The following is a 27,770-nucleotide window of genomic DNA, read 5'->3' on the forward strand; positions in this document are numbered from 1 at the left end:
CCATCTTAATCATTTTAAGTGTACAGTTCAGTAGTGTTAAATAGTGACATTGTTGCACAACAGATCTCCAGAACTTTTTCATCTTTCAAAATGGAAACTCTGTACCCATTGAACAACAGCTCCCTCTTCCTCCTCTCCCCAGCCCCTGGCAACTATCATTCTGTCTTCTGTTTCTCTGAATTTGACTACTTTAGATAAACTCATATAAAGAGAAACCATACATAGGTTGTCTTTTTGTGACTGGCTTATTTCACTTAGCATGATATCTTCAAGGTTCATCCATGTGTATCATGTGTCAGTTTTATTCATTTTTAAGGCTGAATGATATTTCATTGTGTGTAGATACCACATTTTGTTTATCTATTCATCCACTGGTGGATACTACGGTTGCTTCCACCTTCTGATTATTGTGAAAAATACTACAATGAACATGTATGTGCAAGTATCTCTGAGATTCTATTTTCATTTCTTTTGGATATACATACCCAGAAGTGTATTATATCATATGACAATGCTATGTTTAATTTTTTGAGGAACTGCCATACTGTTTTCCGCAGCAGCAGCACCATTTTATATTCTCATGAACAATGTACAAATGTTGCAATTTTTTCACATTCTTGCCAAACAGATTTTTTGATAGTGGCCATCCTAATAGGTATAAAGTGATACCTCATTGTGGTTTTTATTTGCATTTCTCTAATGATTAGTGATGTTGAACGTTTTTTCATCTACTTGCCATTTGTATATCTTCTTTAGATAAATGTCAATTTAAGCACTTTACCTATTTTTAAAATAGATTATTTGTATTTTTGTTGTTGCGCTATAGGAGCTCTTTCATATTGTCAATATTAACTCCTTATCAGACATGAGATTTGGAAATATTTTCTACAATCCCATACGTTGGCTTTTCACTCTACTGATTGTTTCCTTTGATGTACAAGTGTTTTTAAGCTTAATGCAGTCCCCAATTTTTGCTTTTGCTGTCTGGCCATATCCAATAAATCATTGACAATTCCAATGTCGTGAAGCTTTTGCCTTGTTTTCTTCTAGGAGCTTTATGGTTTTAGATCTTTTGTTAAGGTCCTTAAACCATTTTGAGTTAATTTTTATATGTGATACAAGGTAAGGGCCAAACTTTATTCTTTTGTGTGTGGCTATCAAATTTTTCAACACCATTTGTTGAAGAGACTGTCCTTTCCCCACAGTGTGGTCTTGACACCACTGTTGAAGATTATTTGACTATATATATGAGGGTTTATGTGTGGCCTCTCTATTCTGTTCCACTGGTCTATATGTGTGTCTTTACGCCAGTATCATACTGTTTTGATTACTGTTTCTTTGTAATATGTTTTGAAATAAGGAAGTAGGATGTCTTCAAGTTTGTTTTCCTTTTTCAGAATTGTTTTGGCTATTTGGTATCCCTTGGGATTTTATATGAATTTTAAGATTTCTATATCTGCAAAAAATGCCATTGGATTTTTGAGAAGGATTGCATTGAATCTGTAGATTACTTTGGGTGGTATTAACATTTTAACAATATTAAGTCTTCCAGTCCTTCAACACAGAATGTATTTTCACTTGTGGATGTTCCTCAACTTACGATGGGGTTTCATCTGGATAAACTCATTAAAAGTTGAAAACACTGTAAGTTAAAAGTGCATTTTTCTGACTTATGATATTTTCAATTTACCATGAGTGTTTCTGGATGTAATTCCATCATTAGTTGAGGAGCATACAGAGTGTGTATCTGTTTTGCACCGTCATAAAAATCAGAGAATTTTAAGTTGCTGGGTTAGGTGGTTCACGCCTACAATCCCAGCACTTTGGGAGGCTGAGGCAGGTGAATCACTTGAGGTCAGGAGTTCAAGACCAGCCTGGCCAACATGATGAAACCCTGTCTCTACCGAAAATACAAAAATTAGTTGGGTTTGGTGGTGCATGCCTGTAACCCGAGTTACTTGGGAGGCTGAGGCAGGAGAATCACTTGAACCTGGGAGGCAGAGGTTGTAGTGAGCAGAAGATCATGCTACTGCACTCCAGCCTAAGGAACAGGTTGAGACTCTGTCTAAAGAAAGAAAAATTGTTAAGTAGACTCATTGTAAGTCAGAATTCACCTTTATTTGTGGCTTCTTTAAGTTCTTTCCTCAGTATTTTATAGTTTTCAGGGTATGTGTCTTTTGCCTGCTTGGTTAAGTTTATTCCTAAGTATTTTATTCTTTTTCATGCTACTGTAAATGGGATCGCTTTCCATGGTGACTGTTTTTTTGACCTCTCTGAAGTCTTTGAGATTGTTGAACAAGCCTCTCTCTTGAAACTCTTTCACCTTTTGATTTTGATGACAAACCTATTCTTTCCTTTTACTTCTTGCGCTGTGACTTAGGTATGATAATACACATTTTGGCTCCTCCTCACTGGTTCATACCATTTATTTATTACCCCTTAGGGAACCATCCTTCCCTTGGTAAGTTCATGCTCACTAAAGGCTTAAGTTACCATCTGCATGTTGATTTTGCTCCTTTTCAGTATCTATTTCAGCCTAGATATTCTACCTAAACTTTAAACTTTATATCTCTCCATAGACATTGTCTCATATATATTTCCCAGGCCTCTCAGGGAAAATATGACCAATCTTCTTCCCCTGAAAAAAACCCCAAATAAATAAAACTCTCATTTCTTCTTTCTCTTGTATTTCTTCTGTATCAGTGCACTTAAAGAAATCTAGAAATCTGGGTGACATCCCTGCGTCCTGGTTTTTCTCCCTTCCTATATCCAATTTGTCACTAAATCCTCTTCTCTGTCCTCCACCACTTCCAATATTCTCTCATTCCGATTTCCTTTTGTTCAAGCTGCCATCACCACTTGCCTCAAGAACTGATTCTTCCATCTCCAGTCTAGGTGCCCTCCATTTCATTTCATACTGACACCAAAATGTAGGTACAATTATGACACCCTGTGCATAAATGCCATCAGAATAATATCAAGATGCAGGCCGGGCGCGGTGGCTCAAGCCTGTAATCCCAGCACTTTGGGAGGCTGAGACGGGTGGATCACGAGGTCAGGAGATCGAGACCATCCTGGCTGACACGGTGAAACCCCGTCTCTACTAAAAAATACAAAAAACTAGCCGGGCGAGGTGGCGGGCGCCTGTAGTCCCAGCTACTGGGGAGGCTGAGGCAGGAGAATGGCATGAACCCGGGAGGCGGAGCTTGCAGTGAGCTGAGATCCGGCCACTGCACTCCAGCCTGGGCGGCAGAGCGAGACTCCGTCTCAAAAAAAAAAAAAAAAAAAGAATAATATCAAGATGCTTAGTGCTGCTCAAGCATTTCCTGTGCTGGTCTCTGCTTATTTTTCCAGCCCACAGTTTTCTCTCTTGCTCTACACATTAGCCACAGCAAACTATTAGTGTTCACAAAGCCACTCTGTTTTTTTCCCAACTAAGAAAGAGTCTGCAGTTCCCCTGGTCTTCAGTACCCTTCTTCATGCCATCTTCCTCCAATCCTCTTCACCTGGATTAGCACTACTCAGCCTCCAGATTTCAGTCTGCACCTGCTTGTGAGAAAATGTCCCTGATTTCAGTCTGCTTTAGATGTTTTCTGTGTGCTTCCAAAACATTATCCTTATAATGATCACCACTGAACCCAAACTCCCTGTTTACTTGTCTCTTTCTGCCACTGGTTCATGAGTTATTTTTGAGGGTAGAAACAGTGTCCTGACTATCACATGTCCCTAGCCCCGACACAATATCTATAGGATAGTAGATGAGTATCCAGACCCCAGTTTCACAGAATGAATAGATTTAGTTTCTGGGTCACTAATATCTCAACTGTAAAAGAGATATCTCAGATGATCTCAGCCTATCTTAGCCTATGCCATTATGCATTTTAAAAAATATTTTTATTTATTTATTTTTAGATTTTACTTTAAATACCGGGATACATGTGCAGAATGTGCAGGTTTGTTACATAGGCTTACATGTGCCATGGTGGTTTGCTGCACCTATCAAACCATCATCTATGTATCTGAATCACACAACCTTTCTTCCCTCCCTTTCCATCCTGATTCTTGGCTCACTAAGCTAAAGTCTGATTATAATTTGGCTTCTTCTTTGAATACTCACAGGGAGAAAATATGCTGATGTAAAAAATGGACAAACATCTCATCTAATCCACACCTAGCTAGATATGCTTTTCATTATAAATGAAAGAGGTGGTTCTCTGCAGGCAGCGTGGCCTCTTTCAGCAAGGACATTGGTTTAGTGTTAGACAGCCTTTGTGGCCCTGACTCAGGCACATATGAAGTGCGTGGACTTGGGCAAGAAATTCACTCCCCTGAATGTTAGTTGCCACGTCTTTAATATTTAGGATTAAATGTGATAATTTAACATAAAGTAGCCTACACAAGGCAGTTCTCAATAGATAGCATTTGCTCCCATAGCGGCTATATCAGTCTTTTAAAATTACATAAGTTTGAGTTCATTCATGAGAGGCTGACAAAATGCGGAGAAGAATGAAGATTCAACATTAGGAGATGCAACCAGTGCTCAGCTGAATGGCATCTTCCAGCAGCATCCCTGCCACCTTACTACCACCCTCAATCTGGAATGAACTCAATACAGGCGACAAAATGGAGACGCAAATGAGAGCTTCAGGGTGTGTTAGGCAAGATTCTCCAGAGAAACAGGGCCAATAAAATACACATCATTATTGATTGTAAGGTATTGGCCCATGTAATGATGGAGGCTGATAAGTCCCACCATCTGCCATCTTCAAGCTGGAGACCTTTGGAAGCCAGGGCAACAGTTTGAAGGCCTAAGAATCAGGTTTCCTGAGGGCAGGAGAAGGTTGTTTACATGGTGCAGGCAATGAGACAGACAGCAGATTCAGTCTTCCTCCACCTTTTTGTCCTATCTGGGCCCTCAAAGCTTTGGAAGTGGCTCGATGAAATTGGGGAAGAGGGTCTGCTTTACTCAGTCCACCAATTCAAATGCAAATCTTTTCAGAACCACCTGACAGAGGCACCCAGAAACAACGTTTTACCAGCTATCTGGGCATCTGTTAGCCCAGTCAAGGTGACACATAAAATCAACGATCATGCAGCTTAAGGCTAAACAAAAACATTCCCCTGGAGATTATACTTTAACAAAAGAGAATATAAGATATTTATGGTTTTTGTTTTAAAAAAATCACAGTCAATAAGAGAGGAAAGCTTCTGAATAAATAGTATCTACCCACCACTATGCAGCGGACTCTAGCAAAGACCAACCATCGTCAAATTGGAACCAGGATTTAAGTGAGACTGGATACAGAGCTGGGGAAACCGTTTTCAGTTTCACAGCTCTGAATTTAATCTAAACAGACTGTCTATACTTCCCTTTTCAATGCTTCTTCCCCTCAGGCTTTTCCATGGGTTTTTCTTCCCTCAAAGTTTAATGAATTTTATACTGCTTAAACGAAAACCCTTTATATCTGTCTTGCACTGAATTTGCAAAAATCATTAAAGCTGCAAGAATTATCTTCATATTCAAACCTTGCAAAACTCTGTCTACATTCTCCAGTGTTATTCCTGCATCACTGGAGCTTCATGGTCATCAGCTCTTACTGTTCAGAGAAGTTTTAGGTCAAGGGTTGTGTTGTAGCCTCTATACCAACTGATTTATCAGGAATCTCCTCAGCTTACCACAATCACACATCCACAGACAATCTCTCATTTTTAGTCAATTTTTAAATGTCATGCAGAAACAATGTTTTATATATATGTATAAATATTAAATATAAAAATACAATTTTTATGTTACACATATATAGCACACATTATATAATTTATGTCATGTATTACTTATATATAATTTTATATTTAATATATACATATATGTATAGTTATTACATATATGTAATACAAAATTATAACATTTTTTGTATTTAATGTATGATATATACATATGTTACATATATTACATATATGTAATAATATATATACACACACACACATATATATATATATTTTTCCCAGGTCTCTGTATTGGCTTTTGGGGATGCTGAAAAGAGAAATATGGTTTCTATGTAATTCAATATGGGGGTCATGTAAATGATGGCAGCTATGAAAAGATTACGCTGCCCTATTGCTATTAGGAAACAGTTGTGTCCTATATATAACACACAGGGAAGGCAATAGAGGAATTTCATATGGTTACATGATTGATGTGAGTTTTTGGAACACAATTGCGAGAAGTGACAAAGGAAGAGCCATAGAGGTGACCATCATGGCACACACTGGTGATATCTTGGAGAGGGGGTGATGGGAATAAACACATAAGAGCCTCTCAAAATTTGTGTCCAAAAAGCCCTTTTATTTTCTCCCCTGGATTCTAAAACCTAAACATTTTTCCTGCCAAGATGCCTTGATTAAGCAGTAAGAAATTCATTGTAGCTTTAAACAAATTTGCTTAAAGGAAAGTATATATGAAAACACTGCAGAACTATAGTATTAAGGAAACCGTGCTGCCACTTAGAATTTTCAGATTTCCAGCTAAAATTATTAAACTTGACATTTTATTTAGCAGGTGCGGGCTTATATTAGGTAAATGCACAATTCTCTTCCAGCTTTCTGAAGTATTAAAAATGACACCATAGCTTTTCCTGAGGACCCCTAGAGCTCAGCAGTCCTTGGCTAGAAACTACCTCTGATGCACACAGAGGTTGCACAGAAAAATAATGGGAAAAGACATACAGTGCCGTGCTTCTCCTTCAGGAGAACACAGGCCCACCGACAATCCATCATGCAGCCCATGCCTGCCCTCAGGGAGCTTCTGAGGGGAAGGCCATGGTGGGCTTTGACTTTTGGCCACTGATGTACTCACATTCTTAACTCTGGATTTGGCCACATTCCTGCACCTTTATCCCTGTGTTATATTCATACTCTATTTCATATCTGGTGTTTTTCCATTATAATTTCTTCACTAGTACCTTTTCACTTTCTACCACCATCTCACACCTTTAGCTTAAGGGCAGCCTCTCCTCTCCCCAACACGAGGGCTGCTTCCTTTTCCTCTGTTGAGCCCTATTGAGTGCTGCATGTTAACAACCTCATTTATTATTATTATTATTGTTATTATTTGAGATGGAGTCTCACTCTGCCACCCAGGCTGGAGTGCAGTGGTGCGATCTCGACTCACTGCAAGCTCTGCCTCCCAGGTTCACGCCATTCTCTTGCCTCAGCCTCCCAAGTAGCTGGGACTACAGGCGCCACCACCATGCCCGGCTAATTTTTTTGTTTTTTGAATTTTTAGTAGAGACGGGGTTTCACCGTGTTAGCAAGGATGGTCTCGATCTCCTGACCTGGTGATCTGCCCACCTCGGCCTCCCAAAGTGCTGGGATTACAGGCGTGAGCCACTGCACCTGGGCAATACCCCCATTTTAGAGGTAACTGCCACTGGCTTTTATTATTATTGAAAAAAATCTATGAACCAACTTTTATATATTAACACAGTTAAAAACATATCGATACTAAAAGACATTAAAGTCACTAAAATGTTGCTATGCTAAGCCTGTTATGTAGGCGTCTGAGGAGGATCATCACTCCAAGAAGATCATTGAGAAATGGCACCTTGAGTGGTGTTTGCCATCATGCAGCAAGGCTGTAACTCCCATGGCTCTGATTCGATCCTCTGGGTTCTGAGAGGAAACAAAGAACTAATCTGGATAGTTTTAATGACTGGGTTGCTGCATTTACTGCTATTCCTCAGAAACTGTCCTTCATTCTAACAGTTACTTGGTGAATATGATGATGCCTTTGTTATCTACAACATCATTATTTATAAACAAATAATTCATAGTCCTATGAATCTCAACAGTATGCATGACTCATGTTTGGCCTTTATATAGTTTTAGTTTGAATCAATACAGTTTAGAGGTTAAGAGTGTGGGCTTTTGGTCCAAACTGCCTAGGTTCAAATTCTAGCTCTGACATTTGTTGGCTGTGCAACATTGACCAAGTTACTTAATCTCTCTGTGTCTTAGTTTCCTCATCTGTAAGATGGACATAATAATAATACCTGCATTGAATGGGCTGTTTTGAAAAATAGGTGAAAACATAAAACACTTGATACTGAGCAAGGATTCAACCAATGTCACCATAGCTATGAGAATCTACAGACTGGCAGAAATGGTAAAAGAAGCAAAAAGTTTGAATGGAGCAAAGATGGAATTTGGAATGCATAGGGCTTTCTGAAACGTGAAACATTAAGAAAATCAAACACTTTTTTTGAACATTTCCTCCACTCTACTCTCTATCTGGGAATAGTAAAAATAGAGCATGTAAGTTTAAATCTTAAGGACTGGATTTGTACATGGACAACTGAAACAAATATTTAGGGTAACAATTTTACTGTTTTTTAAAAGAATCTGTAAAAGACAGTCTAAAGTTTGAGGTATCCACATTACTATGCATATATATGAAAGTGCACTCACGTGAATGTGTGTGTTCTTAAAAATATGCAAATGAGCCCTACCTTAAAGAACAAGATCACTGAAAATAAGAAAAATCAGGGGCATAAAAAATGACACAGCTGTTAAAAACTAGTGAAAACACAAAACATAATCATACAACAATGAGAGAAAGTTAACCAGGAACACTTTAACTTAGTTTAATAATATTTACTCTAATGAATTTCAGGTTCAATGAGTTTCAAGTATGAAATTAATAGACGAATTTAATAGTTACGTAGTTTCAGTCCAACCATGAATAAAGAACAGTGTAAAAAGTACTAACAAAAATGGAATTGCTGTGTTATGATTGGAGTTTTCAATGCCCAAATACCCAGAGTATATGGTCCAAATTGTAGGCTAGTGCAATTGGATAACCCATTCTGATATACAGACTTTCCAGAAACACAAAGCTTCACTAATATCTAGCAAGTGATTAAAAGCCACTTTTATAAATAATGACATTTACTCAAAGTGAAGAGCCATATAGTTTATGAAAACTTTATAGTACAGGAAGAATTATTGTTGGTTTTTTTACTTCAGGTCAGATATGAAATGCCTATTGTGACCATTAGATATATAGATGACAACAAATGTAAGTAGGCTACGCATATACGTGTATATAAAAATAAGTTAAAATGTTGAAAAAATTAACACTGCAAAATATCCGTAGGTTTGAATTCATAATCCTGAAAAAATTGCTACATACACATTTATTTTGTTGCTTTCCAGCAGAAAAATTATTTTACAAATGCAGGCCGGAGCTATATGGTTATTTAAAAGCATATGGAACCTGGCGGTAGCACTAGCTAGAAATAAATTGGATATTTTAAATTTTATCTATAGAATACATATTGTAACGTACTCTCTGAGGATAGTACATATCTGTGCATAATAAACACGGCATGAAGGAAAGGCTACAGCTAAATACCAGATTTGTAAAGCATGGACTAAAGTGATGCTACAGCAGTAGATTTTATTGGTCATGTCTAATTACAATTTTGAACTCACCTATTAGATATTTTTTCTGCAACTAGAAGCCACACAAAGTATTTTCATTGATGGCACAAAGGGACGTCCCAACTCTTATTTGAAGAACCTATCACTGCTGCCACAGAGTGAAAAGACATGGAAGAAATCATCTCCAGCAGAGCCGGGAAGATGCCCATTTGCCTGGGTAGCTGTAGGATGGTAAAGAACTCAAAACCTTTCTTGGTATGCTCTGAGTGGGAATCTTCATAACAATGTTTTATTTTTTTTTCCCCTTATTGATAGCCTCTGTTAAAAGCATAGGCTTTAAAGATAAGAGTGATACAATGAAATGCCTAACCTGATCATGAGATAGATTAAAAAAAACTTAAATAGGTTATACTTTTTGCTTTGTTAAAAATAGAGAGCTTTGGAAAATTCTGAACATGGAGGGCCTGCTTATAATTCCGAATAGAAAGTTTAAGAGCCATGGTTCTGTCAAAGTTATAACAGCTGTGGTTCTGTCAACATTCTAACAGTTGGGTAGAGTTTGGTAGTTAACATCTCAACTATTCTCTCAGTGTTGGGGAGGGTGATACAAGAACATTCCACCCATTGTCCCACTCTCTTGCGAGCTCTTCTTCTCAAAGAGTCTGTACTCTTTGATAGAGCCAAATATTCAAGCCAAATATCCTCCATGCCACAGAAACTATGGGAATGATTGACTATACCTGTAATCCTCCTGCCATTAAGAACATAGCATTCGCCTATTTCTAGTTTCATTTTTTGGGGTGTACTTTTCACCATGATGACATCCTGTCTGTTTTCATACATAACTAGGCCCACATTTCATCATTTATTCTACTCTGTTTCTTATACTCACTATGGGCACCCAGACTAAATTCTCCTTTAGTGTCTAGAGACCAGGCAGGTTGATTGTAATGTTTTTATGATGATGATAAAGGGTATTACATATAATTATGCAAAATGGCAATATGGCCTTGAGGTATCTCATTTCCAAACAACCTTCATTTAATGGCAGAAGGAGAACAGTCTCCAAATCCAATTGACCATACTCTGCCCATCTTACTGTTATTAAAAAATAATAAAATGATTCCTAGGATATTTACAGAGTAACAGAAAGTTTCCCTTGTTAGTATTAGATAGAAGTTAAACGTAACACCATTTTACCACCTTGGATAGCCTTAACTTATTAAATTTTATTTTTACTTTGAAGCTCAAACTTTTAATATTGCCTATAAGTAAATGGTTTGCCCCTGGTTTTTTTTGCATTTTTTTTTTTAAAAACTCCCATATGTTACTTACTTGTTTAAGCTTCTTTAGGTCTTCATCAAGTTCTAAGTTGTCCAAAATAACAGCAACAAACAAACTCAGGAGGATCTATAAAATGGTGAAATAACAATGCACATGCCATAAGTATCAAAATGTTACATATATAATATAGCAACCTAAAATATATTGAATATAGAATTCATTAAATGAAAGATAAACATGCAGTTATGAACCATTGCATAGACATTTCAAGGTATTTATCACAAATACATGAAATGCATATGTTCATTGAAATAATATAAAATGCTAATTTGCTTTATGAAGCTAACTTACTTAAAAAGGAAATTAAGATTTTTTGGAACTCAACAATCCCACTTCTGAGATTATTTTCTAAAAAAGTGATCTGAACTATTGATGAAAAGCTTAATATACACAGGTGCTTATTAGAGGGTCGTTTGTAATAAGGAAATATTAGAAATAACATCCAACCGTGCATGAATAGTCAATACAGTTATAGAGATTTATGTGATAAGATGCATGCAGCCATTATAAATTCCCATTGTGGTAGCTACTCTGCAAGATAGCCTCTAGTGTTGTTCTAGACTCCTGGTTCATGCCTTTGTGTAGTCACCTTCCACACTAAATATGGCTGGCCTGTGTCATCAGCAGGCTGCAGAAATGATTGTGTGTGACTTATGAGGCTAGGCAATAAAAGACACTGTGTCTTTACCCTTGGTCTCTCCTAGATCACCTGCTCTGATGGAAGTAGGTGCTATGTTGTGAGGATGCTCAAGCAGCCCTTTGGAGAGGTCCACGTGGTGAGGAACTGAGGCCTCCTGCCAACAGCCACTGGAGTGACCCATTTTGGAAACAGGCACTCCAGTCCTAGTGAAACTTCAAGGTGACTGCAGCTGTAGGCAACATCTCAACTGCAACCTCTTAACACTTTGCACTAGAAACACCCAGCTAAGCCTGTCTCAGATTCCCAAATTTAAGAAACTCATTGAGATAATAAACATCTATTTACTGGTAGGCTTCTAATGTGTGGGTAATTTATTACATAGCAATAGATAACTAATACACTAGCGAATTTTTTTTTAACATAGTCGTTTCCATTTATTTTTATTTTTTAAATTATACTTTAAGTTCTAGGGTACATGTGCACAACATGCAGGTTTGTTACATATGTATATATGTGCCATATTACATATTACATATGTATATACTGCACCCATTAACTCGTCATTTACATTATGTGTATCTCCTAATGCTATCCCTCCTCCCTCCCCTACCCCACAACAGGCCCCGGTGTGTGATGTTCCCCTTCCTGTGTCCAAGTGTTCTCATTGTTCAATCCCCACCTATGAGTGAGAACATGCATTGTTTGGTTTTCTGTTCTTGAGATAGTTTGCTCAGAATGATGGTTTCCGGCCACATTCATGTCCCTACAAAGCACATGAACTCATCCTTTTCTACGGCTACATAGTATTCCATGATGTATATGTGCCACATTTTCTTAATCCAGTCTGTCACTGATGGACATTTGGGTTGGTTCCAAGTCTTTGCTATTTTGAGTAGTGCCACAATAAACACACGTGTGCATGTGTCTTTATAGCAGCATGATTTATAATCCTTTGGGTATATATCCAGTAATGGGATGGCTGGGTCAAATGGTATTTCTAGTTCTAGATCCTTGAGGAATCACCACACTGTCTTCCACAATGGTTAAACTAGTTTACAGTCCCACCAACAGTGTAAAAGTGTTCCTGTTTCTCCACATCCTCTCCAGCACCTGTTGTTTCCTGACTTTTTAATGATCTCCATTCTAACTGGTGTGAGATGGTATCTCATTGTGGTTTTGATTTGTATTTTTCTGATGGCTAGTGATGATGAGCATTTTTTCATGTGTCTGTTGGCTGCATAAATGTCTTCTTTTGAGACGTGTCTGTTCATATCCTTTGCCCGCTTTTTGATGGGGTTGTTTTTTTCTTGTAAATGTGTTTGAGTTATTTGCAGGTTCTGGATATTAGCCCTTTGTCAGATGAGTAGATTGCAAAAATTTTCTCCCATTCTGTAGGTTGCCTGTTCACTCTGCTGGTAGTTTCTTTTGCTGTGCAGAAGCTCTTTAGTTTAATTAGATCCCATTTGTCAATTTTGGCTTTTGTTGCCATTGTTTTTGGTGTTTCAGACATGAAGTCCTTGCCCATGCCTATGTCCTGAATGGTATTGCCTAGGTTTTCTTCTAGGGTTTTTAGGTTTTAGGTCTAACATTTAAGTCTCGAATCCATCTTGAATTAATTTTTGTATAAGGTGTAATGAAGGGATCCAGTTTCAGCTTTCTACATATGGCTAGCCAGTTTTCCCAGCACCATTTATTAAATAGGGAATCCTTTCCCCATTTCTTGTTTTTGTCAGGTTTGTCAAAGATCAGATGGCTCTAGATGTGTGGTATTATGTCTGAGGGCTCTATTCTGTTCCATTGGTCTATATATCTGTTTTGGTACCAGTACCATGCTGTTTTGGTTTCTGCAGCCTTGTAGTGTAGTTTGAAGTCAGGTAGCGTGATGCCTCCAGTTTTGTTCTTTTGGTTTGGGATTGTCTTGGCAATGCATGCTTTTTTTTGGTTCCGTATGAACTTTAGTTTTTTTCCTATTCTGTGAAGAAAGTCATTGGTAGCTTAATGGGAGTGGCATTGAATCTATAAATTACCTTTTTTCACGATATTGATTCATTCTTCCTATCCATGAGCATGGAATGTTCTTCCATTTGTTTCACGATATTAATTCATTCTTCCTATATTTTTTCATGATATTGATTCATTCTTCCTATCCATGAGCATGGAATGTTCTTCCATTTGTTTGTGTCCTCCTTTATTTCATTGAGCCGTGGTTTTTAGTTCTCCTTGAAGAGGTCATTCACATCCCTTGTAAGTTGTATTCCTAGGTATTTTCTTCTATTAGAAGGAATTTTTATGGTGTTGAAAACACTTACATTATAATAGTAAATAAGAGTATATAAATGGTAGAAGCATAACTATGCATATAATGGAGTAATAGAGAAAATGCTTGAAGGAGGTACTTTAGAATTATTAATGGTACTTGCTTTTGTGTATTGGAGTAATACATTTTTTCCTTTTTCTAAAAATTTTATGATTTTCTGATTTTTAAAAAATGTATGCTTCTTTTAGAACAGGTAAATAAAACAACAAAATAGTATAATTTTAAAAAATATTTTACTTTCTAGTCCCTCTTCAACTTTGAATTTTCTAAAGTCCCACATTCACTTGATCATCTTTTTCATTTCTAACTTATATTTTTCATTTCAGTTATCTTCTTAATGAATTATTCTCATTTGTTAATATTAGGTGGTTAAGCATGAAGGTCAGAAAGTGGAGATAATTCAGCCAGTGCTAGAGAAGTTATGCAGAAGTTAATGGCTAGCTCTTTTTCAATTTTAATGAGTATATCAACATGATTAAATTGTGATGGGACATGCCTGGCTTGGGACAAATGCCAGCACCCTTCTTTTCAACAGCCATGCCCTTTGGAGTCTTATCAGAGCTTGAAGAAGATACAGAATGATCTAGACTGGAGGGTTTTTATTAACATCACCATGACTAGTACACCACTGGTAACTGGGCATCAGGCTTATTCTGAACTAGACATGATTCCAAACTGGACATTTTAAAGTTCACTCCATGTTCAGCCCATTTCCCAAAACCTTGATGACAGAAAGTAATATCAGAGGCAGAGTCTACCTTCCCTTGCCTTGATTTCTCACGCCGAATTCTGAGATGTTCACCTGCTGGTTTCCTTCTGCAGAAGGGGATATCTTATACCCTTTCTTTCACTCCTGCGCACTGGAGCAGGCATTGCTCCGTCCTAATTTAATCGGGTTTCCTATCTCTCTAGTGAAAGTGCAAACACGAATCTATAAAAAGGGAGGTCGGAAGGGATCCTGTTCGCCTCCCTTTTCTTAGAGCATTTCCTTTACAAGACTTGGAATTGCAAATTCTTTCCCTTTCCGTTTGAGATGTATATAAATACTTTTAAAAGCCAAATAAGCTTCTCACCAGTTCTACAACCTAAAAGAATGTTTTCCTTGAGGGCTGTCTCCTTGAAGTAACGTAAACATCAAGGAAGACAGAGCCTCCATCTCCCCTTCTTCATGGAGGGTGGGAGTTTAGACAGCTGGCTCCAAGTTGTAAACTTACCTACTTGTCACAGAAATATGAGAAGTTTTAATTTTCCTTTGGATAAAGGCAATCAGCTCCCACAGATGGCCACCCCAGTTACCAGGTGAATTTAGGATAAACTATATTTAACAAGTGGTGCTGTCAAGTCTTCTTACTTGAGGACTAGTTATTTCTATTTTGAGAACACGTATGGAAAGTGGTGATATAAAAGAGGGAGGTATTTTCTGCCTCTGTGATCTCTTTAACAGATTGCCAGTGATGTGCATTGCAGCCTGTGTTAGTGCTTATTCAATAATAAAACTGGGCTTTCTCTCCTCTACCTTTAAGGAGAGGTTTCATGGGTTGGCAGATTTCATTTTTAATTATATCCCCCAAACCGGACAGATGGCAGGCTACTTAAGGACGGCAAGGCTATGTTATTCGATTAAATTCGACAAACAGTTGATTGGACTCCATGGATGTGTGAGGCACTGCCTGGTCAGGAACATAAATACGATATTGCACTCACTGCAATGATGTTTATCATTGAATTAAGCAAACATAGAAGAGAGCACTGTGCTTGGAGTCAGAGAGCTCAGGTAGCAAACAGGCTCTGCCAGCTATAAGCCACGTGGCAACTGCTGGCCCACAGTGAGTTCTGGTGCCCTCGTTTGTAAAATATTTAATAATAGCTCAACAAATTGCAGGTTTTTCTTTTCATTTAATTCTCCTCGAGCAACCCTGACGTGTAGTATAGCTATACAATGTCTGAAAATATACAGACACAAAATTAGTTATGCAAAGCTAAAATAAATGTCTTGGTTTTTCTACAAACGAGTTGAATTTGGTGCACAATCCCTCCATTTCTGTTGGTGGCTGGAAACATCATCTTGCTACATCAATTCAATTCAGTCCTTTCAAGCTCAGTTACATTTGAATGAATGCTTCTTTTCTTGTTAGGGGTAGTTTAAGATCAAGGTTACCCACAACAAGCTGGGTAATGTGTCCTCCATCCCCCATCGGGGGAACTGATGAGGCTGTATTGGGGGTTTGGGGTTTTCTCTCTGCTGACTTGGCCACCATCTCAGCTCCCAAAGCTAAGAGCTCTGATTCCCACTGATGTCCTCTGTATGTGCTTCCTAGAGTACTGGAACACAGTGCACGGAGTTGGTGGCTTCAAACAACCGACATTTATTTGATCACAATTCTGGAGGCCAGAGTCCAAAATTGAGTTGTCGGCAAGACCACACTCTCTCCAAAGACCATGGGGGAGAATGGTTCCTTGTCTCTTCCAGCTACTGGTGGGCTCCATTGTCCCTTGGCTTGTGGCTTTGTAACACCAGTCACTTGGCCTTTATCTGCACAAGGCTTTCTCTCTGTGTCTTGTGCTCTTCTGTCTCTTACAAGGACACTTGTCATTGGACTTAGGGCCGACCCAGATAATCCAGGATGATCTCATCACAAGATCCTTAATTTAATTACATCTGCAAAGACCCTTTTTCCAACGAGGTCATGTTCATAGGTTCTGTGGATTAAGCCATGGTCATATCTTTTGGGGAGGCCCATTTAATTCACTATACTCTATGCCTGGTCTTTTTTGTTGAGACAGGCTCTCACTTTGTCACGTAGGCTGGAGTGCAGTGGTGCGATCTCAACTCACTGCAGCCTCCACCTCCTGGGTTCAAGCGATCCTCCCATCTCAGCCTCCCAAGTAGCTGGGACTACAGGCACCTACCACCATGCCTGGCTACATTTTTTTTTTTTTTTTTTTTGTATTTTTTGTAGAGACAGGGTTTCACCATGTTGACCAGGCTGGTTGTGAACTCCTGAGCTCATGAGATCCTTGGATCTTGGCCTTCCAAAGTGCTAGGATTACAGGTGTGAGTCACCGTGCCTGGCCACCACATGGTCTTTGGCTCGGGCTGCTGTTCCCACACAGACGTATTAGCTCTCAACTCTCAGGGAAACTTAGAAAGCGCTGCCATTCCACTTGGAACTAATGGAGACTTGTTCTTGCGGGATCTTCTGGGCCTCTCCACCTAGAACTCTCAGGTAGCTGCCCAACTCTGCCCCGGCTGCCCCAGGATCATGTGGGGCCCCAGCAAGGTTCTTTCCCCATCAAGTTCCAAGAAGAATTAGGGTCAAGTCTTGGATGTCAAAACACACCTGGGTGGGTACCAACACTGCCGATGCCCCCAAGCGAGGTGCGTGGGCATCTTCCACGGAAACATGCTTTGTCTCTCTCTCCAGGGCTTTCTCTCTCTTATGCTCCATCCCAGAAATCAGTCCTATTTCTTCTCAGAAAGCAGAAATGTGAAAGAAAATTGGAGCGTAGAGGGGAAGGGCGGCCACGCAAGTGTGAAGGAGGAGGACCAAAAATGAAGCCCCATCCGAATTCACACATGTAGTTCTGTACCATTTTGAAGCATTTAGACTTGGAGAGTCCATCTGGGCACATGGGCCAGGGGGGCATTTTCTGAACACTACTTATTGAAGATTGTGAGACAATGACAGAGACCCAAGGATGCTCTCCAAAGCCACACAGAGGCCACGGAGACGGCTGATTTTGGGAAAAGAGCTGTGAGAAAGGCATTCCAGGTGGCGTGGTCAGGGCCTGGTGAGTCTGGCCAGAGTCTGGCTTCCAGGCAGAGGGCTTGGAGGCTGGAGAGGAAGGCAGTATGGGCAGGCGTCTTGAGTGCCACAGAGGTCATGGATAAGAAAGGGAGGCTGGAATAGTCACAAAGTGATGACATCAGTTTCTTTCTGCTAAATTTTTCTTTTTAAAAGTTCTGAGGTTGGGAGGCTGAGGCAGAAGAATCACTTGAATCAGGGAGTCAGAGGTTGCAGTAAGCCAGGATCGCACCACTGCACTCCAGCCTGGTGACAGAGAGAGACTCCGTCTCCAAAAAAAAAAAAAAAAGAAAAAGAAAGTTCTGGGTTTTTTTGTGTGTTTTCATTTTTAATGCATGTAATACAGCCATTTAAAACCGGCTCAGCTGGGCATGGTGGCTCATGCCTGTAATCCCAGCAGTTTGGGAAGCTGAGGCAGAATTGCTTGATCCCAGGAATTTGAGACAAGCCTGGGCAACCCCATCTCTCATTAAAAGAAAAAAAAAAAAAACAAACAAACAAAAAACAAAACAAAACAAAAAACAGTCAGGTGTGATGGTGCATGCCTGTGGTCCTAGCTACTTAAGAGGAGGCTGAGGTGGGAGGATTTCTTGAGCCTGGGAGGTCGAGGCTGCAGTGAGCTATGAATGGGCCACTGCACTCTAGCCTGGGTGACAGAGCAAGTCCCTGTCTCCAAAAACTAAAAACAAACAACAACAAAAAATAAACTGGCTCACTGAAATAGTAACTAGACAGGGTTAAGTACAGTTTGACAAAAGGTTATTAGACATGTGTCTTCTTACCTTGGTTAAACAAGAAACCAGTATATTTTATACTTTTTCCTTGGGGGAAAGAGAGAAAGGCCACCCTCAGAGCAGAAGGACAGACAGAGTCACGGCATGCCAGCTGCACTGGCTCCTCATGGCAGATGCCTTTGATATTGGCTGCGGATGGGAGAAGGCAAGACTCCTAAAGGCAGAGCTTTGGCTTCTCCGGGAAAACGTTGTGGGACTTTGCAATAGGAAGGCCCAAACTTACAGAATTGAGAACAAACTCTTGGGGAGGGGGTTGGCAATGAATTTAAGAATAATATAATGAAGTTTGAAGTTAGCTGAAAAGTAGCATAAACCTAATTTTATTCAGCAAATATCTTTGTTTAGGCATCATTTTTTCAATTAATGTGACAATGGGGTGACAAAAGCACAAACGTTCAAAACAGAAACCGGTTCAAAATGTGTGTGTGTGGTGGGGGGCTTGGGTTTGCCCCTGAAGCCCTATTTGAGTGTAGACTTTCAGATCGATCCTCATCTCCCTGTCCCTGGCATGTAGGACACTGTGATAAGGTGGCAACTGGCACTCAGGGTGAGAGACGACTAAAGTCTGGCCCAAGGCTTTGGCTGTGTCTTTGCAATGGAAACAGAAGATTCAGGAGGTGCAGGGTGAGTCTGTAACTGATTGCCAGGAGGTGATAACGACTTTGCAGTTCTTTTCTCACAGACTCTAATACGGTGACAACCACCACTGTGAAAAAGAGGTAGAAGTGAAGGAAGAATGGCAGCTTGGTGTCCATCATATTTCATTTATGTTGTCAATGATACAGTATTTTCCTACAGACCCAGTGCGACGTGGATTTGGACTGAAAGAGCAGGTTGACCTGGGTGTCAGACACTTGCCAACACATGGTATAGAAAGTCAAGGGAATGGGTGAGAAGCCTTCGTTCTGAAAGGAAGCACCATTTTTCAGTTCTGAGTGTTCTCATTTGTTCTGTTTTTACAGAAAGCTGAGGTAATGCTCATTAGCAATCGGAACCCATTACAGCGATGTCTGCATGTTACTTTCAGTTAATGTTTACCGATACTGCCACATGTTGCTGTGCCCAAAAGTTTTTCTATAGCCACTAAATGTGATTTACAGGTTTATATTAAAATGGTATTGATGTAATAATGGAATTTTACAGGACTTGCCACATTGAATCACGAGAGTGTCATCATATGTATGAAACACTTTTACCTTTGCACTTCGACTGTTCTAAATTATGCAACTAATTTGCTTTGCATTATTTATTTAATATTTAGATTTATGTGATATTTCTATTTATTTATTTATTGAGGCAGAGTCTCTCTCACCCAGTCTGGAGTGCAGTGGTGAGATCTCAGCTCACTGCAACCTCTACCTCCCGGGTTCAAGCGATTCCCCTGCCTCAGCCTCCGAAGTAGCTGGGATTACAGGTACCCACTACCACATCAGGCTAATTTTTGTGTGTTTAGTAGACACAGGGTTTTACCATGTTGATCAGGCCGGTCTGGAACTCCCAACCTCAGGTGATTCACCCACCTCAGCCTCCCATAGTGCTGGGATTATAGGGGGAGCCACCACGTCTGGCCTGATATTTCAATTTATAATGCAACAGGACATACTCTGTCCCTACTTTTTTAGCAATATAACTTCAGGGGGAAAAGGCTAATGACATCACCTTTCATTTCCTCTTGAACTCTGCTAAGTACACATATGCTTTCAACACAGTGGTGTTTAGTTTGTACAATGCTATGAAAAAGAAAGTCAAATACCTATTTTTTAATGCATTTACTACTCGGCACTTTTAACAGGTCTATAGCATTTGATCATATTAATATGCAACATAGTATTCGTTCTATTGTGTAATACACAACTGATGTATGTATCCACCTTTTAATTTTATGATCGATATTGATACATTATGAATCAGTGATGTCAATGAAAAAGTGCAGAATAACAATATATTTCGATATCTAATTCTTTACTAGTTCCCTCAGATTACAATGCCCTTTGCTAAGAGATGTTTAGCACTGACAACGCATTCAGTGTGGAAAATGCCACATTATCAGGCCTGCTGAAGCCTGGGAAATCTCTCTCAGAATATTTATGAATGACATAATAGAGTTTTGACCTTTCAGCTTAGTGGATTTCAAAAACATAATTTTCCAGGTTCAGTCTGGTGTCTGGACCAGGGTCTCACAGGTGTGTGGTATCTCTAATATTCCTTACGACTCTCCTCTTTCTCTAATACCTCCTTTTCCTCCTCTGCAACAACCCAGATTCACCTCCGTTAATGGTGTGGTAGTTATTTGCTATATTTAAGTTTTATACATTTAACCACAGATACATATTTATTTTTCTATTTACCTACGATAACTTGCAGTCAAATTCAATAAATTACTGAAATAGTTGCATTTACAAGTATAATTATTTCTTCCAATTTTGTTTGTGACACAAATCATTTTATCCAACATAATGTAGTTCTCATTCTCTCAGAATAAGACTTTTGGATAAGTATGATTCAAATAGCTGAAAAGTATGATTTATTTTTGCAAGAGGGCAGCCTTGTCGTTCACAATGGGTTTTCTGGTTGAAAATTTCTCTCCCTGTGGCAACATACCCTATTTTACATTCTCTCTGACTCTGTAGATAGCCATGACCTTACACGATATAGCTTTCCCTTTTCATCTTTACTTTTTATAAAGTTTAATTTATGATTTTTTTCCTTTTATATAGCTTAAAGATGGCCCTTTAGCTGAAATTTCACCTTTAATCTTATTTATTTCTTTGCTGTAAACTTCATTAATAATTTCTATCTTTAAATTACTTTCAAATATACAATAGAAACACAGCAGGAATCGATGTCCCACAATCTCATGTTTTTCTTTTCCTTTTCACCATTGATAATCACCCTATCCTAAGCTGTCTTGCAGCCAGTAGTATGAAACAATTTCACTTTTTATATGGGTCAACAAAAAGCCAAATGTAATCAGAGCAGTATAAAATGGGATGCGTTCAGCACAGATGCACTTTTAAATGAATTCTATAAAATACACTTATTTAATTTACGCTTTGGAATGCCCATTTCTGTCAGCAAAATATGACTATTCTCAGCAAGCTGCCACTACGGAGGCAAAATCAAGAGATTGCTGTGTTAATTTCAGCACTTCAAAGGTGACAAAAAGACTACCCACAATGAACACTTAATTACATTTTCTCTCTTTTCAGTATTCACATCACCGGGCTTTCCTTTGAAACAGTAATAGACAGAAAAACATTGCAGGAAAAATGGAGTCTTTCAACTTGTTAGGTCTTCAATAGTTCTTATCCCCCAATCATTGGCAAGGGTGGGGAAAAGGATGCATTTAACAAGCATTCGATAAACTGCAGTCAGTCAGGACAGAAATTCAGAATACGTACCTGGCGGAAGAGAGAGATATTTGAAAGGGACAATACATGGTGGTTATGAATATGCATTTGCTATATACTTAAGCTTGATTTTCATTGTGGGCTGACAAATCGGTGCCCCGAGGGGTGATGAAATAGCCTGCTGTTCTTTATTCCAGAACAAGCTGCAACCACACATTTTGTTTTTCGCTACTTGGCACATGCCTGTCCCTAAGAAGACTAAATCAGGAACTCACCAAGTTGTATGGCACCACTGTTCAGTGTGAACAAAAGACAAATCAGAGCTTGTATGTTTACATAGACTCCTTTTTTTCCCTTCTCACCCATTTGGGTTAAAATGCTTTGTAGTATTTTGTAAAAAGAAACATACAATTAAACAAAAATGCTCATTTTAAGGTAAGTTTAGCTCTAAAGATAGGTTTATGGAATAGAGATTTTAACTTGTGAAGTTTAGTTTTTAGGGGCATGCAATGTGCATATAACACAGACCTGTCACCCTCACGTGTGTATTAATGTTAGTCCACAGACTATCTCCAGCTGTTTTACTGCCACTACTTCTGATATTTCACATAAGCGAGATTGGAAACAAGATGTTTACTATTGATCACATAGCAAGTAGCAATGTATATATGCCTCTCTTATCATTTGCATCTTTAGGAGTTTGAGTCACAGGTTTTATTTGATTGTTGGTTAGCCTGTCTGTGTTCATTATTGCTAATTTCCAATTATTTGTAAACCCTAAGAGGACACAAATTAAACTCTTTCCCACTTTGGCCAGAACATAGGTTAGTACCTGCACTTGGTAGTAGAGGTTCAGTAAAACTCTATCAAATCAAATTGAACTCACTTGATAAACCTCATTACAGTAACTGTTAGTCTAAGGGTATAAAGGAAAAGAAAAACAACTGCTGATCATGTTTTAAGCAAAATTTTTTGTGAACTGGGGAAGTGACTTCAGTATTAGACTTTTTTTGGTAGTATAGAAGTGATATTCTTTGTTTTAATTTAGTTATATAGTATTCCTTTTATTCAATTAATTATGTATCATTTAAAAATAACTTGTAAATGTAAAAGTTTGAATAGTTTACTTTTTTGTTTTAGACTTCATAATTAGATAAATCAAATATGCTAAAGCTTGTAGTTTCTCATATAAATCTGTTTGAGAAAATTGATTTGAGTTTTATTTAAACAGTATATTTCATCTAGCTTACGCTATATCTAAAAAGTAGAGATGAGCTAAAGACTTAAAGATGGAAAAACAAAAATTATAAACAATTAGAAGAAGATATAGGAGAATATTTGTATTACCTCAGGTGGGAAAGAATTTCTTAAGCATGAGTTCAAAAGAAATGCAGACTATCAGTGAAAAACTAATAGTTTTGACCTAATTTGATCATTCCACAATGTGTACGTGTATCCAGACATCACGTGGTACCCCATAGATACAGTAGGCCCCCCTTCTCCACTATCTCATTTTCTCTAATTTCAGTTACCTGTGGTCAGCTACAGCATGAAAATATTAAGACACTTTGAAAAGGATAGAGAGATGGAGACAGAGAGAATGAGTATTCACATAACTTTTATTACAGTATATTATCATAACTGTTCTATTTTGTTATTATTGTTGTTAATCTCTTACTATGCCTAATTTATAAATTAAACTTTATCAAAGCTATGTATATATAAGAAAAGCATAGTATATATAGGATGCTGTACTATCCATGGTTTCAGGTATCTACTGGGAATCTGGGAACGTTTCCCTCGGGGACAAAGGAGGACTGCTATATATACAATTATTATTCATTAACTAAAAATGAAATAAAAATATATAGACTGTCAAAAGACATCACAGACAAACTGGAAGACAAAATACTGCCCAGGAGAGGATATTTGCGAACAGGTAATAGTCAAGAGATTAATATCCAATAAATGAGTTAAGACAAATTAGTTTTTAGGAAAATAGGTAAAGCAAATGATGGAGTGAGTCACAAAACAAAGATGGTCAATAACCATAGTAAGAGGTGCTCCCTTGTTAATAATTATAGACATGCAAAAATGCAAGCCCAATTGATACCACTGTTCACTCATAAGATCGCCGAAACCTCACATGTCAAACAATGCGACGTCTAAGCGAGAATGTAAGAACACGGGAATTCTCAACTATTGCACTTGGGAGGGTAAATCAGCACAATTTACCTATACAGCAGGAATCCACAGTGCTTTCTCAAAGGTCCAGACAGTAAACATTTTAGATGTTGAGGGTCATGAGGCAACACTGATATTATGCGGGTACTTGTATAACCATTAAATTATAGAAACCCTTTTCAGCTCACAGGTTGTATCATGCAGGTGGCGGGCTGGATTTGGTATCTGGGCTTGCAGGCCCCTGGTATAGAGCAATTTGGGCAGTACGTAAGACCTAAGCATTCTACTTTTGGACATATATCTTAGAGAAATGCACATAAGTGGGCACAATACATACATGTATTGCAGCATTATAAAAGCACAACCTTGGAAAACAGCCTAAATATCCATCAGAAAGGGAACTGATAAACAAATATGGCATATTCGGAGTCTGTGAAGTACTATACGGCTCTCTATAATGACGACCAAATTAGCTTCATGTGTAGTAAGATAAAAAGATCTCAGAAAAAAATATCTGGTGAAAAACTTAACTGCAGAATATATGTTGACTTTGATACCACTTATTCTAAAAATTGCTGCTACAAATAATCGATAAGGAGGGAAACACATGATCATATATAACTTGGCCCCAGCATGGGCTTACAGGGAGATAAATACGTATTACCAGACCACTCCCCCAGGGATGGCCATCAGTTGACTGGAACAGTGCTTTGCAAACTAAGAAAACTTACTGTAAATCTTCACAATTTTGGGTATAAAATGTTTTTAGATGTTAAGCTCAAGTTTAAAATACTATAGGTATACATATATATACACACACATATATACGCACACATATATACATATATACACATATCATATGTATATATGTGTGCGTATATATGTGCGTGTGTGTGTGTGTGTGTGTGTGTGTGTGTATATATATTTTTTGAGACGGAGTTTCACTCTTGTTGCCCAGGTTGGGGCGCAATAGCATGATCTCAGCTCACTGCAACCCCCACCTCCCAGGTTCAAGTGATTCTGCTGCCTCAGTCTCCTGAGTAGCTGGGATTACAGGTGCCCACCACCATACCTGGCTAATGTTTTGTATTTTTAGTAGAGATAGGGTTTCACCATGTCGGCCAGGCTGATCTTTAACTCCTGACCTCAGGCGATCCACCTACCTCAGCCTCCCAAAGTGCTGGGATTACAGGAGTGAGCCACCGTGCTGGCCCTAAATACTGTATTTTGAATGGATGCATATATGTGCGGGAAACCTGTGCATTCCACTGATTTTAAGGTGCACATTTTCTTTCACCTTTTAAAAACTCTGAAGTAGGGATGCACCTTATCCTCTATGTGTATAGTTTGTTTTTCTCTTTAGTGTTACACAAACTGAGTCTTCTTATGAATGCCAGAATGTTACATTTAGTGAAATATGTTTCAAAAATTGGAAAATGAATTAATATTAAAATTATCATAGTCATTGCCTGGGAGAAGAGGTATAGGGAAGGAGAGAAAGAAGGAAAGAGTGGAAATTAATTCAGGAAGCGGCATCAATGATACCCTAATAAATGGTACTTTACTTGTATAAATTAAAAATATCTGAACATAATATAAATTTAACATTTATTAATATGTGGCTTTACACGCACAAACCGTCTTATTTACACTAAAGGGGCTCAGTTTTGGAGCTCTGAAACATCCTCAGAAATACAGGGTTAACTCGCAGATACATGACAACCTTGGAAACTGGGTGTACTGTGAATGATTATCCTCACTTTCCCATACAAACAACAGAGAGGTCAGGGAAGTTATCTGATTCTTCAGAAATCAGATATCGAGTGACCAGCAGAGCTAGAACCTGAATCTGGATTTTTGGACTCCAATTTCATAGTCTTGTACAACACCACATTTACCGAACTGTTCTCGTTAACATGTAGATGTCTGAATTCTCAATTGCCTTATAGACTTTTAAAAAAGTGTGAATAAAAGAACAAATTATTTCAATTTTCAGTTTTAACTTACAACTGTTTTTTGAAAATTGCAATTAAAAAAGTTAGAAGGATGTTTTGGGTAGACACTTAAATCAGTAAACGGAAAGAGTGGAATTAGAGATTGGTTTTCATCTTGTGCTCTGTGGATTCCTAAAGCCTCAGGTGAACCCCAGGAGTCCTTGGATGAACTTTAAGTGTTTTATAACCAATGCCATATTTTAGCCCATAAAGAAGATTTAAATTACCCGAGAAGGCTATATACCAGTTTTAATATTTTATTTTATCATATCAGTTACCCCAGTAGAATTTTCACTTGAAAAAATATTACTTTACTAAATAATTTAATAGGCTAGTTTTTTTCTTCCAGCTTTCATATTTTGTGCCTCTGATTTAAGAATCAAACGAATATCTGAGTGTGAAACATTTTCAGTGAGGAAAGTAAATGATTATGTTGCTTTATTAGGAAAACAATTAGGTTGATTACTATAAAATAACTAGATTGATATTCCCTGACATAGATGATTTCAATCAAATCTATCCTGCATTTAAGCCACAATCAACAGTCTGAGTAATTTCATAGTTTTAGAGTAATTTAAACACATAGTGCGCTTAATAAACTTAGTTGAATGCGTGAACGATGAGTAAATGAATGGATGAATGAATAAATGGCACAGGCTTAAAAGTCCTGGAAGGGAAGATGCAAAGACCTCAGGGCTAAGTGTTGTGCAAACACCAGCACAGCCAGATTCGGCTCTGCAAGCCAGGCTTCCATTCCTGCTGCACAATGTTCCTGTCTTTTGTGAATGTTTTAAAAGTCAGCTCCATGTATAAAAAGGCCAAAACTATGTCTATGTAGTTCTACTGTTTGAGTCCGTGACTTCACATCACGTAACAATGCATTCTCATAAACTTTGCAGTGGACATGTCTTAGTTTGGAAAGCCTCTGTCTGTCTATAGCAAACACAACTTCTAGGTTATATCTTGTTTATCAAGGACTTATTTCATTTATGGATATTTAGAATTAAAACTGACCTTAGAGATTATATGTACTTTGTTTTATGGGAGTGATTCTTTGGCAGCAGTTTGACTTGACAATGACATTTTTCAGACAACTTTAAACTTCATTATCCAGGGAAGCAGTAATAAGTAGCTGCAAGACTCAGGGCCAAATCTAGATCAGACAGACCTGGGAACACTCTGGTCTTATTTACTTTCTATGTGACATTGGATAAATCACTAAACTCTTCCGAGCCTCAGTTTTATCATCTGTTAACTGGGAATACTATCTAATTGGGTGTTCCAAAGATTAGCAATAATGCGGTAAGATATTTTGTAACTGTAAGACATATTGCCAAAAACAATAGTAGTAGTTGTTTTTATTTCTTGTGTTCCTGATAAAGGGAAACATTTGAGCCCTCAACTTGGAACTTCTAATGTAATATTACAACTTAGGTTTGCTTCTTAAATATGAACAAATTTATTACATAGAGATGTGCATTTGGTATTACATTCCTTCGTAAGTCATAGGCTGCATTTCGTAACATTTTTTCTTTGTTTTTAATGGAAGTACACTGAAGAGAAAAATCTGCTTGTGTGACAGAAGTCGGTTCTTACTGGACTTTGGTATTCCACTTTCCTGTGCTTTTACAATATTTGCAGCGATGTGTTTTATTTTTTTCCATGTGTTTTTTTCCAGTCGCACATAGCACAAAAACACTGTGCTGATTTCTAATTAACTGACTGCACCCCTGAGGTCTACAGCTTCTGTCTTCAGTTTAATTACAGCTGTGAAGAGGATGCAGTGAAATTGAAGACAGTGTCTCTACATGAGAAAAAATAATAATAATGGAATTCCGGTTTGATCCTGAGATCATCTAGGTGTGAATGCTTGGGGATACTTAAATTGGTATGTAAATGT

The 27,770-nt window shown here is 38.2% G+C and overlaps 1 protein-coding gene across 1 annotated transcript in view; it reads right to left on the reverse strand.

The window, feature by feature from the left end:
* The window catches only part of NALCN (sodium leak channel, non selective), a 323,614-nt gene that overhangs the window by 106,125 nt on the left and 189,719 nt on the right, over positions 1 to 27,770 (reverse strand). Inside the window, exon 14 of the mRNA XM_011977215.1 lies at positions 10,777 to 10,851. Coding sequence (XP_011832605.1) covers positions 10,777 to 10,851 — 75 coding nt within the window. The remainder of the gene's footprint in view (positions 1 to 10,776; positions 10,852 to 27,770) is intronic.

The sequence above is a fragment of the Mandrillus leucophaeus genome, unplaced genomic scaffold (genome assembly GCF_000951045.1).
Source record: "Mandrillus leucophaeus isolate KB7577 unplaced genomic scaffold, Mleu.le_1.0 Scaffold175, whole genome shotgun sequence".
Lineage (NCBI taxonomy): Eukaryota > Metazoa > Chordata > Mammalia > Primates > Cercopithecidae > Mandrillus > Mandrillus leucophaeus.